Source organism: Sminthopsis crassicaudata, chromosome 2 (genome assembly GCF_048593235.1).
Source record: "Sminthopsis crassicaudata isolate SCR6 chromosome 2, ASM4859323v1, whole genome shotgun sequence".
NCBI classification, from domain to species: Eukaryota; Metazoa; Chordata; class Mammalia; order Dasyuromorphia; family Dasyuridae; genus Sminthopsis; species Sminthopsis crassicaudata.
The window spans coordinates 583,471,297-583,485,761 of NC_133618.1; the positions used below are offsets into that span (position 1 = coordinate 583,471,297).

The 14,465-nt window shown below is 35.5% G+C and overlaps 1 protein-coding gene across 1 annotated transcript in view; it reads right to left on the reverse strand.

Moving 5' to 3' along the window:
- The window catches only part of SORCS1 (sortilin related VPS10 domain containing receptor 1), a 726,370-nt gene that overhangs the window by 176,564 nt on the left and 535,341 nt on the right, over window positions 1-14,465 (reverse strand). Inside the window, 1 exon segment of the mRNA XM_074295531.1 lies at window positions 5,978-6,042. Coding sequence (XP_074151632.1) covers window positions 5,978-6,042 — 65 coding nt within the window.

Here is a 14,465-nt window from a genome sequence, read left to right on the forward strand (position 1 = left end):
TTAAGCAGAAATGCTAAAATAACAAAATATTATCTTGTCATATAACCCATCATGATTATGACTTCATGTTGAAATAATATGCTTCATACATCAAGATTTCCTTTTCCTATTCCAATATTTAAAGACTTTCTTGAGCAGAGAAAAAAAGAAAAAAATATATGATAGCCAATGAAAATGATGGATATTCTTTAAAAGAAAGATATTTCAGACATTTATGCAAAATAAACAAAGTTTTTTTTCCTAATCACTAGAATTTTCTAATCACAGATCACTTTTAGAAGTGATTAGAAAACTTAATTTTCAAAAATCCAACAAAAAAGTCCCAAGGAAAGTTAAGTAAAATTATTAATAAAAAAGAGTTAAAATTAAATAAATTTTACTTGTTTCTATGCTAATGTTAAACAATAGGTATTTGAACAAATAAGGAAGATATAAAATAATTAGAAAATTAAATCTGAACAATCTCTGAAATATTTAATATAAATGTCAAAAATTACTTTATAGAGCTAAAAAAAAGTAAAAAGTAATAAATTTACCTGAAGAAACATTTTAAAGTAACTTTCTCAGAATAAAATTATACCTTTACAAAAACAAAATATATATTAATTTCCAAAGAGGCAATAAATAAATGAAAAAATGACCTTAAAAAAACCCTAGAATTTAGCACGGTATCTAGAATATTGTAGATACTTAATAAATGCTTGATAACTTCACTTGAAATAATAAATGAATTATTTACACACCATAAAACAACAAAATTAATGCTATTGAGAATCCAAAAATAGGTAAATGAAGAATTAATGATAGAATTCTATAAAATAAGTATATCAAAGAATCAGCCATTGAAATATGTTAGAGTTACTGAGGATACACCACAACCTCTCAGATTGGCTAAGATGACAGAAAAAGATAATGATGAATGGGTGGAGGGTATGTGGGAAAACTGGGACACTGATATTTTGTTGGTGGAGTTGTGAACTGATTCAACCATTCTGAGGAGCAATTTGGAACTATGCCCAGAGTATACTTTTTGATCCAGCAGTGTTTCTACTGGAGTTATATCCCAAAAAGATCATAAAGAAGAGTAAAGGACCCACATGTGCAAAAATGTTTATTACAGTCTTTTTTTTTTTTTTTTTTTTTTTTTTAGTAGGAAGAAATTGGAAATTGAGAAGATGCCCATCAGTTGGAGAATAGCTGTATAAGTTATGGTATATGAATATTATAGAATATTGTTTTATAAGAAATGATTAGCAGAATGATTTCAGAAATGTCTGAAGAGACTTACATGAACTGGTGTGAAATGAAATGAGCAGAACCAAGAGATCATTATACCTGGCAACAAGATTATACAATGATCAATTCTGATGGATGTGGCTCTTTTCAGTGAAGTGATTCAGACCAGTTCCAATGATGTTGTGATAAAGAAAGGCACCTACACCTAGAGATGACTGTGGGGTCTGAGTATGGATCACAGCATAATATTTTACTTCTTTTTATTGTTGTTTGCTTCCATTTTGTTTTCTTTCTTATTTTTATCTTTTTCAATCTGATTTTTCTTATGCAACATGATATTTGTGGAAATACATATAGGAGAATTGCACATGTTTAATATATATTAGATTGATTGCCATCTAGGAGGGGAAATTTTTTGGAATACAAGGTTTTGCAAGGGTGAATGTTAAAAAACCATCCATTCATACATTTTGAAAATAAAAAGATTTAATAAAAAGCAAATAATTTAGAGTTATATGAACTATATAAAGGTAACTAGTGTAAAATATTATTGGTGGAGCTGTCAATAAGCACAATATTTTGGAAAGCAATTTGGAATTATGGAAATAAAGTAACTAAAGTATCCATAATTTTTGATCCTGAGATTCTACAGAGAGGATTATACCTCAAAGAATTCATTAATAAGAAAGTTGTCCCCACAAAGAGCAAAATATTTATAACTAAAGTTTTCATGGTAATAAAGAATTGGAAACAAAGTAGAAACCCTTTAAGTATAGAATGGCTAAATAAAATAGAATACATTAATATAGTGGAATGTTATTGTACTCTAAGAAATGATACATAGAAAATGTCATATTGTCTGATAGAGAGTGAAGTAAACACTCAGGAAAACAATATACACCAAGTCTATAATAATATAAATGGAAAGAACATCCACAAAATGATCAAAAGGCAATGCTGAAAAATTACAAAAAAAGATATATGAGAAGACAACCCACCCACACATCTTTGTAGAGAAGAGATGTATCAGTCGGATATGCTATACATATTTTTAGATTTTTCATTGCATTGATCAGTCTTATTCATTTTTTTTTCTCTTTGTGCCATGAAAAAAATTATTTGTTATAAATGGGATAGATCTTTTGAAGGAGAGAAAAGGAGACATACTAGAATAAACTATCCCTTTATTAAAGACAAATTGTGTCAATACTAATTTATTTTTAAAAGAATTATATACAAGAGAATGATAATGAGAAAAATACCAAAATGTTGGAGAGATAGCTAAAGAATCTCAGAGGAAAAATCATATTTCTAAAAACATGCATTAACAAAATTGAAAAAGAGTGAATTAATGACCTGAAAATGCAATTGTAAAGCCATAGAATCAACATATTAAAATATGCAGAAAGGGGGAACTATTGAAAGTTACAGAAATAAAAAAATAGGAATAAAAATACTGTAGAACTGATAAATAAAACTAAATGATGATTCACAGAAAATATTTTTTAAACCCCATAAATTTTTAACTAATCTGATAAAAAAAAAAGAAAAATGAGATTAACAAAATAAAATAAAAAAAACAAGAAAAGAAATAAAATAGTTTTCCAGACACATTAAATACAATTATATGTTATAAAGACAGGAGATTTGAAGGGGAAAATGATTATGTATAAAAATATAAATTACCCCAAGTAACAAAACATGAAATTCTAATCTACATCAGCTCTACTCCCTTAAATGAACATATAAGGGTCATAAAGCAACTCCCAAATAGATAAGAAAAGTATGGTGGACAGTGTAGAAGTTTGTAGAGAGTTTTCATAAACCACACAAAACAAGGTTGGATGTTATAATAAAATGTCTACTATGTGATGACATATGAGACTCACACTAAGTGCATCCACCACAGGGGGACAAAAATCTATTTAAAGAGACAAATCATACAAAGGACAGGAGAGGGCACTATTTCAAAAATAATTTATTTCCCTTATTCCCAAAAAAATCCATATAAATTCTTCTTAGTGTTCTCTTTAAATCAAGATAAAGAGAGTCATCTGTATGACCATTTCATAAAGAATTCAGGTTGCCCCAATCTAAATTTGCCAGGGAACAAGCCTACTTCTCCAGAGAGAGAAAGTGAATTTTCATCTATAAAAATGCAATAAATGTGTCTGCAGTATTGAAAAGCATGGAAAGTAAAAAGTGTACAACATCATACCAATTCCTCCTATCCTCCCAAAGGCACCCTGCCATAAAGTCACAGATTCAGAGCCGCAAAGAACTTGAGCATTTATCCCTCTTAAACCCCAACACTCTCATACAAATACAACACTCTCATAGCTACATAACTCATGAGTACATTGTCAGAATGTAAACTCCTAGAGGGCAGGGATATGCTGATTTCCCTTTTTTTTCTGGGTAACTTAGCAATCACAACAACAATCCAAAAAAAAAAAAAAAACAAAAAACTGTCAGAACCATTATCCATAGAAATAGTTTTCAAATAATTTTCAAAAATCCATGAGTTTAGAAATAGAGATGTTATTACAATTCCCATTTTGTAGAGTAGAAAACTGAGAATCAGAGGGATTAAATAATTTCTCCTACGTCACACAACTAGTTAGTGGTAGTGGCTAAACTCAAACCCAAGTCTTCTGTCTCCAAGGGCTAGTATTCCTCCTCCTCTTTTTTTTTCCCTCCTCCTGATACTATACTAACACTACTTATCTCTCTGTCTCTATCTGTCTCTGCCTGCCTGCCTGTCTGTCTGTCTGTCTGTCTTTGTCTCTTTCTGTATTTCTCCCTTCCTTTCCTTCCTTCCTTCCTTCCTTCCTTCCTTCCTTCCTTCCTTCCTTCCTTCCTTCCTTCCTTCCTTCCTTCCTTCCTTCCTTCCTTCCTTCCTTCCTTCCTTCCTTCCTTCCTTCCTCCCTTCCTTTCCTTCCTCCCTCCCTCCCTTTCCTTCCTCCCTCCCTCCCTTTTTTTCCTTCCTTCCTTCCTTCCTTCCTTCCTTCCTTCCTTCCTTCCTTCCTTCCTTCCTTCCTTCCTTCCTTCCTCCCTCCCTTTCCTTCCTCCCTCCCTCCCTTTCCTTCCTCCCTCCCTCCCTTTTTTTCCTTCCTTCCTTCCTTCCTTCCTTCCTTCCTTCCTTCCTTCCTTCCTTCCTTCCTCCCTTCCTTCCTTCCTTCCTTCCTTCCTTCCTTCCTCCCTCCCTTTCCTTCCTCCCTCCCTCCCTTTCCTTCCTCCCTCCCTCCCTTTCCTTCCTCCCTCCCTCCCTTTCCTTCCTCCCTCCCTTCCTTCCTTCCTTCCTCCCTTCCTTCCTTCCTTCCTTCCTTCCTTCCTTCCTTCCTTCCTTCCTTCCTCCCTCCCTTTCCTTCCTCCCTCCCTCCCTTTCCTTCCTCCCTCCCTCCCTTTTTTTCCTTCCTTCCTTCCTTCCTTCCTTCCTTCCTTCCTTCCTTCCTTCCTTCCTCCTTCCCTTTCCTTCCTCCCTCCCTCCCTTTCCTTCCTCCCTCCCTCCCTTTCCTTCCTCCCTCCCTTCCTTCCTTCCTTCCTCCCTTCCTTCCTTCCTTCCTTCCTTCCTTCCTTTCCTTTCTTCCTCCCTCCCTTTCCTTCCTCCCTCCCTCCCTTTCCTTCCTCCCTCCCTCCCTTTTTTTCCTTCCTTCCTTCCTTCCTTCCTTCCTTCCTTCCTTCCTTCCTTCCTTCCTTCCTTCCTTCCTCCCTTTCCTTCCTCCCTCCCTCCCTTTCCTTCCTCCCTCCCTCCCTTTTTTTCCTTCCTCCCTCCCTCCCTTTTTTTCCTTCCTTCCTTCCTTCCTTCCTTCCTTCCTTCCTTCCTTCCTTCCTTCCTCCCTCCCTTTCCTTCCTCCCTCCCTCCCTTTCCTTCCTCCCTCCCTCCCTTTTTTTCCTTCCTCCCTCCCTCCCTTTTTTTCCTTCCTCCCTCCCTCCCTTTTTTTCCTTCCTTCCTTCCTTCCTTCCTTCCTTCCTTCCTTCCTTCCTTCCTTCCTTCCTTCCTTCCTTCCTTCCTTCCTTCCTCCCTCCCTTTCCTTCCTCCCTCCCTTTCCTTCCTCCCTCCCTCCCTTTCCTTCCTCCCTCCCTCCCTTTCCTTCCTCCCTCCCTTCCTTCCTTCCTTCCTCCCTTCCTTCCTTCCTTCCTTCCTTCCTCCCTTCCTTCCTTCCTTCCTTCCTTCCTTCCTTCCTTCCTTCCTTCCTTCCTTCCTTCCTTCCTTCCTTCCTTCCTTTCTTTCTTCTTTCCTTCTTTCCTTTCTCTCCTTTCCTCCATAGAACTTTATCTCCTGCTGCTGCTTTCCTAATTCACCCCAGAAGGAGTAAATTAAAAGTAATGAATCAGATGAAAAGCAAAATGCAAGGAGGAAGAAGAAATCCCTACAAAGGAAACTGGGCATTGAATGGACCTACTGTTTATGGAACTAAGAATACCAGTAGAAAACCTTATTTAAAATTTCTGTATCAAAGTGAAACCCTCCTGTGAGCCTGTGAGCCTGAGTTACTAACATGCAGATAAGTTAGATAACTCCATGTGTTTAGTTTTTTTCTACTTCCCAAGAAAGATGTTCACAAAATGGGTTGGAGTAGAGATATCTAAATAGAGGCCCCATTATTATCACAAGAAAAATCAGGACTTGGAAAAAATAGGGAAAAGAATTCATGTCCAAGTGAGTCAACATTTTGCCACAATAATTTCCCCCAACGAGTGATTCAATTAATATAATAATGGTTTGGGGGGTACTTACGACCATCCACAGTCCTGGCCTCCAGATGCACAAGGTCTGGCTCCCTGTTTGATCTCATCACTGACCTGAAAGGGAGATACATAGACATGAACTTAAAACATTAAAAATTGTCCTATGACTAGAATGTATATGCTTTATAATTCTATCTACTTCTAAGAATCTTTAGCTTAAACAGCAGGAAGATTTTTTCTCCCTAATATCCTAAGCTTTTAGTGCTCTCTCTCTCCTCAGGTGAGTTCATATTTACTCATCTATCTAGATTCATGTTGTACTCTATTAGGGTGTAAAATGCTTGATGAAAATTGTTCTTTGTTGTTGTTTTTTTTATTATTGACTAGCTTGTTTTTGTTATATAATCATTTCAGTCATGTTTTTCTCTTTGTGATCCCTTTTGGGGTTTTCTTAAAAAATGCCATAATACTTCACCATTTTATTTTTCTCCAACTCATTTTTACAGATAAAGTAACTGGGGTCAACAATGTTAAGTGACTTGCCCAGAGTCACACAGCTAGTAAATGTCTGAGGAAGAATTTGGACTGGGGTCTTCTTGACTCTGGGGCTGACATTCAGTGCATTGTGACACCAAGCTGATAAATTGATTTGAAATGGAAAATTAATACAGTGATCACCAAAATGACTATTTTTGACTTATTTTATCATTTTTCTAATATTCCACTCTCCTGCCTCTCAGTCACTATTTGCCTGCTTATTTTTATACTGCTATATTATCTCTTACTGATTCAATTTCCTATTGCTTTGTCCTTGGTAAAGTACCCCTGTGTGTGTGCACACAAGCTCTTGCACCCAAATGCACATGTGAACACACACACACACACACACACACACACTTTTGATCAATCTCACTTGACAGATAAACAAATGTATGGTGAGGCTAGCTCCTTTGTAAAACAACCTTTTCAGGCTTTGCCTTCTCACATTAATTTTTTTTCTTATTTCCTGAAGAAATATTAAGTATTCAATGGTTAACATGTCCTCAGAAATAGGGAAAAATAAAAGTTTGTGATTTTCTGAAATAGGCAGGTAAAAAGGGGATTTTTAAATATCATTAGAATTTGTTGTATTTACAGGCTGGACAGTAAAGTGACTTTTTTTTTAAAGTGTTATCACTTTATCTCAGTGCTCTGGCTATTGTTGGTTAAAGGCATGGAGTGTTTTTCCATTTTCAGAAAAGCTGATCGATTGGATCCATTGCTGATCTCTCTAGACAAGACCTCAGCTATCCATCACCATCAGAGAAGAAAAGAAGCCTGCCTGACATCCCTCATGCTGACAAGCCCAGTAGTTAACTTCTGTTATGTGAGAGCTACGAGGGGGAGGCAGTGGGTTCTTGGCTTACTTTTCAAATCTATATTTTCTGGCCTCTTAATTAGTGTGCTGCCTCCCACATGCAGAGACTACTCTCTGCCTTAGTGTAGTCTTTAGCTCTCAGGAAAAAAATATGGAAAAGTTTGTGCTTGAATTTCATTTATTTGTATTTCTACCCACAGGTGGTCAGAACAGTCTTGGGAGGGACACAGAACCATGACAGATTCAGCATCTTCCTTTACTGTAACCACAATTCTCCCCAAAATTTCAAGAATATAGACAATGAGTATGGTTTGTTTGTTCTTCTGTCTCTAGAACAGTATATTGTAATGCCTTTGCACATAATGGATCAATGTTGCTTATTGACTAGAGGGGCAGGATGGAAGGATGGGTTCAAATTCCAGCCCCAAGCTTAGCTGATATATGACTGCAGATAGGTCAGAACCTTTTTGCACCTTGATTTCCTCATCTACATAAAGCAATAGAATTTGCACTAACCATCTAACATCTAAGATTGTTATGGATAGTTGCTTTGTAAAATGATATATGAAAATTGGCTACTTTTATTACCATAGGATCATAGATTTTAGGGTAGCAAAGGCTGGAGGTCAAAAGTCCAAAAGCTTTATTTTACATATGAGGAAAATAAGACTGATATACTTACCAAGGATCACTTAGCTAAAGGACTTTGAGAAAGACTTTGAACCTGGGTCAAACTCTCTTTCCATTGTATTATTCTGATAAGAACTATTTAGCATGATTTAGAAAAATGCTTGCAGTCAGAATAGTCATATCACTGTAACTTCATAGAGCTTTTAGCTCTCCAAAATAGTTTGATAAGAATTATCTTCTTTAATTCACATGAGCATTTAATGCTTTGAAGTAAAAACAGCATGGCCTAATGGATAAAAATATCATTTTTAATCTTACTAATTGAATAAAAAAGCAGCTAGATGATATAATGTATAGAGTATTAGATCTAGAGTCAGCAACACTCCTCTTACATGTGACTCTGGGTCCAGTACCTCAGTTTCCTTATTTGTAAAATGAGCCAGAAAAAGAAATGATAAACTCCTCCAGTATCTTTTCCAATAAAACACCAAATGGGGTCATGTTGAGTCAGGATAACTGAACAACAAGGCTAAGTGACTCTGAGAAAGTCACGTAACTATGTATGTGCTTTAAGCAATATCCTAAGATACTAGAAATCATACACAGTTTGTGATCTGAACAAGTATAAGGAGTTCTCATGACAGGAATTTCTAGGAGGATTCTGGAAATATGGAGGTATATGCTGGTAAATTTCAAGCTCTCCAGATTTCCCCCACAAATAGAACAAATTTGCACCTCAGGGCAAACATAGACTAGTGAAAAATTAAAAAGATTGGGGACAGCTTTCTGATACAATCCAACAAGATCTGAAGACATCAGGCCTGGATTAATCTGAGTATAGTGCAAACCAGCTAGCTCTACAGAAACAAGTGAGGAGCCCTGGGTTGGCCTGGAGCCTCAGCAGGAACCCCAGAGACTTTCACCTCATGTTGAGTCACCATTTGAGTCCAGAAGGCTGAGTGAACCTTGGCTGATTAGAACTCCAGGCCCAGTTGTACTGCTGAGGCACAACTCTGGGTGGGGAGTGCAGGACAGGGACATGGCTGACTGTGAGCACTTGTCTCGGTTTGGGGTTCCTCCTCAGAGTGTAGAACTGAAGGGAAGCTTGAGGCATGAGAATAGTGAAAGAAGATGCCAGTGGCTGGGCTTAGAACAGTCTGGCCCCTAGACAATTTAGATCTGATTATGAATAGTCAAATAACAATTAACAAATGAAAGTCTACTTAGCCAAATCTTAGAAAATATAATCAACAAGAATATTGCATTTAGCACAGACCCTGAAACTTGTCTGATCATCAGGACAGGATGTGATGACTTCTCTGCCTTTTTACATGGAATAAGCCTGCAAAGATCCCATCTCATTCAAGGAGGTGGGACTTTTCTTGCCTTTAAGTGAATGGGAATCCATATTAACATGACCCATGTCCACTAGCAAGCTGTATCAACAACATTACATGGGTCTTAACTTCCTGACCCAATCAAGTCTTTAGAACAGCTCCTCTGCCATTTAGGGAAAGGATGGGGAGGATACAGCTTTGGTAAATAATGATCCTACTACTGGAAATTATGTGTCCTTAAGAATACAATATTCCAGCCTCTTGGAAATCCACCCATTCTACTGAAAAGTATGGTATTAAAAGAGTCACCTGTCAAATCAAGTTTCATTATTAGAAACAGGTCATTTTCCTTGCTAATAAATAAAGGTATCATATTTATTCAACAAGTATTTCGTAAGTGTTCCCTATATTCAGAATACTTTATTTGGTACTGACAGAGAGATAATTAAGAATTAAATAACTCCAGTTCTCAAAGATATTACTTATATTATTATATTATATTACATTACATTACATTATATTATATTATATTATATTATATTATATTATATTATATTATATTATATTATATTATATTATATTATATTATATTATATTATATTATATTATATAATATATGTGAGGTTAACCACCTCACAGTGGTTAAAATACACTTAGGAAAACTACAAAACAAAACAAAATGACAGGATTGTAGATTTAGAGCTGAAGCAGCCCTAAGAGTTCTTGTGTGGTAAATGATCTTATTATACAGATTAGGAAACTCAGATCAAAAATAGAATTTGGTTCCCCAATCTCTGATTTAAGAGCCAGAGTTCTTCTATTGTACCACACTGTCATATAATTATCCTCTCCTTTATTATCCCCCCATCAAGGAAAAAGGGAAAAAAAAATCTATACTAGAAATTTGGAGAGAGAAGATATAACTTCTGTTTGACAAATGTGAGACATTATGCTTTTTATCCATAGCCTATCTGTCTAACCTTCTGAGATTATAAAGAGAGGAGTTTGTAGTTATAGTTTTTTTTTTTTTTAATAATTGATGATTGTAATAGAGAAGTTTAAAAAAAGTCACCAACAAGATATAAAAAAAATAATAATCACTCAGAAATACTATGCTGGTAATATCAGTTATGTGACTTTGGGATTTTAAAAATATAATCAGCCAAATGCTGCCTTTGTAGATGTGTTCTATAGAGAGGGTCAGAAATGTCACCAGTTTATCATTCTTGTGGCATTTTGTCTCAGTTCATACTAGTTTAATACAGTGATTAATAAATGCTGTGAAGTCACAAAATGTCCTGATGCTGATAACTGCAGAGCAAGTATTAAAAAATAAACACTGTGACAGAGTGGAAACTGGTTATTCAGATTTAGAATTCCTAGTTAATGACATTCATAGGAAGCAGGAAGGATTGTAGGATAAAAGCACCTTGAATCCCAATTTTCCTACTTAGTACTAATAAAAGGTATATTCTCTTAGACCTTGTCCATAAATCAAGCAAATATGAGCAATTTTTGACCTTGATGCTTAGCAGTTTTCTGTGCTACTAAATAGGACATATTATCCTAAAGAAAATAAACAAAATACCTGACCTTCTCCTCCTTTGGCTTGGAAGAGATGATACTGATCATCACCTTACTCTAGTGACCTATCTCTCACTCCCATATATTCAAAGAAAGTTTTATCTAAATGTACAATATCTATGCTTCTTTGGTGGAATCACTGCCTTCACTATCATCCAGGGAATCTAAGCTAGACAACCTAGAAGAAAATCTTTCTTCTCTAGTCTACAATGAACCCCGTGTATCTGGATGTCTCCTTTTTTGAGGCAATTGGGATTAAGTGACTTGCCTAACGTCACATAGCTAGTAAGTATATAAATGTTTGAGGCATGGTACTCTCTCCACTGGGCCATCTAGCTGCTCCTGGATTTCTGTTTTCTTAACAAAGATGTTCCCGTGTCCACAGTTCTCATGACTAAGATATCCTGATCAAAATAGCACCCTCAAACTAAAGACCCTTAACTCTATCTTCCTCTGGATCATAGATCATTAGGAAGCCCGGCAATTCTCCCAAAATAAATAAGGCCTCTAAACCCAAAAACAACATGACATCTATAATTCCTCACAGCAAAAAGAGAGTATCTGGGCAGCTGGAAAAGGTGTCCACTTATCACAATTTAACACCATACAATAGCTAGGGTCAGAATTGACAGAAAAAAAAATCTTAGTAAACAAGTAGAAAGCTTGAGTGGAGATCAGTTCCATTAACAATTCCAATTATATTCCCCCCTCCTCTATTTAGATTACTATTAAATAAATCCAGATTGTTTGAACTAACAGCCCTGGAAACAGTCTATTCAGTTTGAAAGCTCTATATCTATTACTTCAGGTCTGATTCTCCAACAACCAAGACTCTTTCCTCATCTATCCTGGGACCTTTAATGAACAAAGTGAAAAGTACTTCCCCTGCTGAAGAAGGCAACTGCCTATGTCATTCTTCAAAGCACTGAAAGCCAGTGGCAGCATAGAAGATTCACATTGATGCTTGCTGATATAAAATAGCCCTGCCAAGTGCCTTATGGGAGTGATCTCGATATGCCATAACCTCATTAACATCACTACTCTGCTACATAGGAAGACATCATCTTAGTTACTTCTAGCTGCTCACAGTTACTCTGCTATTTATCTTGGTTTATCATTTTCATAGGTGAATTATTCTAGATGTGTCTCATTCACTCATTGCAATATCTCTTCTCAAAAATACAGGGAAAACTGTCCAAGATATAGATATCTCTCTCCTTTTCTTCCCTGCTTCCTTTCTCTGCTTCCCTCAGCTTAAAATGGGCCTTCTTTTTAAAAAGATCACTAAGAGACTAAAAGTAACGAAGAAGAGGAAGATTGACATTTTCAGTCATTCAGAAACAGAGTAATGAACTGTTGAAATTGTAAAAGGCATTAAACATCATTTAATTCTTCTGCTTAAATTATAAAAAATGGGGAATGTGAAGGACTAAATGTTGAAATGACTTACTTATATCACACAACTAGCTAGTAGCAGAATCTAGATTACTTGGAACTCCTGCATCCTAAGCTATTATATAATGTAGTGGGGTCTATTTCTCCTTTTGCTATTCTTAGCCATGAAACAAATTTCACTTTAGGTTCCTATTCTAGCAATCACTAAAACCAATTTCTTCCAACTCTTCTAATTCATTAAGCAATCACTTCAACATAAACTTTAGAAACAAATAAGAGATTTGAGAATCCATGAGAATTGCCATTGCAGATTAAATGAGGTTCATTATACGATATTGGGGAAAAAAGTCAGAAGCAGGAGATCTAGACTTTCATTCCACCTCTGTCACTGACTCACTATGTGATCTAGGACCATTTCCTCTTTCTAAACATGTTTCTTCCTCTGTAAAATGAAAGAATTAAGCTCCGTTAAATTCGGTCATTAGGCCAGATCTGAAATCAGGAAACTCTAGAGACCAATGAAATCCCTTTCAACCCTTAAAAGTTATGATGGCAGTGGCAAAAACTGATAGAGGGGGATGAAAGGAAAAAGAATATCTTTTCTCAGACTTTTGAAATCCTTTTCTAAAAGGCTACTCTGGAGAAGGTTAGGATGTTACATCCATAAAATTGCCATGGTTGCCCCTTCTTATTTCTTTCTCTTAACCTATCAACACTTTAATTGACTGTGGTTGTTCAAATCTTGCTTCCATCTGAATTTTGGATCTCTAATTCATATGGAAAATATTATCAATGAACAGTATAAATCCTTAGCTCAAGGGAGGTTCTAGTACCTCTCTCAAATGTAGTATAATATGGAATTGGAGTCAGAAGAGATCTAGATTCAAAAGTTACCACTTGCAATTATAATTTTTATTACCAAAGCCAAATTATTGGCAGGAATGTTTCTGAATCTTTCTTCAACTGTAAAACAGTAACCAAAGTATTGCCGTGAGGATAATGAGATAATACTGTATATATAAAGTATTTTGAAAACCTTAACATGTTTCATAAATTGATTAAGGAACTTAGTAGGTATGTTATTTGTTTACCTTAGGCTCAGGGGAATAAAGTTAGCTTGCTCAAAGTCTTGAAACTAATGTCAGAGATGATATTTAATTTATGGTTTTCTTTTATTCCAAGGCCAGCAAGCTATTTACTCATCAGATGGAGAAGCAGAGTGTATAGTAGAACTCAAAGCCTTGGTTTTCTCAATTAGAAAAATGTAGTTAATAATACCTATCTCATGGGCCTATGAATCAAATTATTTGATATATGGATAAATAGATAGATGATAGATACATAGAAGAGAAATATATTGTTTTGTAAACTTCAAAACACTACAAGTGAGCTATTATTTCTTTAAGGTACTTTCTCCTCAGAAGGAAATTACTATCAACCACAGAATCCATTAGAACTGAAAAGAAACTTGAAGATCAATTATTTCTCCTCTGGAAACTGAATTGGGCAATTGTAGAACCTATATCCTCTTTCTCGATGTCTCATGAGAAAGAGACCCCTCCAAGTGAAACCACCCAAAATATACCTGTGTATATTGTGAACTGCTTGATGAACCACTAATTTAGTAGACATTGTTGGAAATAACTGGAGAAATCATCTTTGGAAGACAGATGGAATTCAATGGTCTGGAAGAAGTAGAGTGGAAAATAGACCTTAAAATACCTTCTTAAAATGTAAATACTTACTCCAGATCCACACCATAAAAATGTTAACAGCAAAACCTTAATTACTATTTAATATCTTCATTAAGAGTTAAACTTTCTCATGAGAATTATTAGAATTCTCAAAGAACCAAAGAAAGATTTAGATAAAGAAAAAATGGGAGAAAGTATCAAGAATTTGGCAATTCTTGCATGAAAAACTCAATATTAATAGGGATGAAAAAAGGGCACCAAAGGCAAACTTGACTGATAAACTATATTGTCAATAATCCCATTCAGTTAACTCATTCAAAACAATCTGCCAATTCCCAAGATTAGATGTTAAAAGTGCTTAAACTCTGACAACAAGTGTTAAATTTGTTAACATTTGACTATACAGATTAATACCAACAACAAATGCTTTGTACTTTTTGGCTAACTACAAAAGGTCAGAAGCTTGTTGCCACTTCCAATGGTTTTTTTGTTTGTTTGTTTGTTTCCCAGAAAGGAAAAGTTAGATGTTTCTATCCCAAA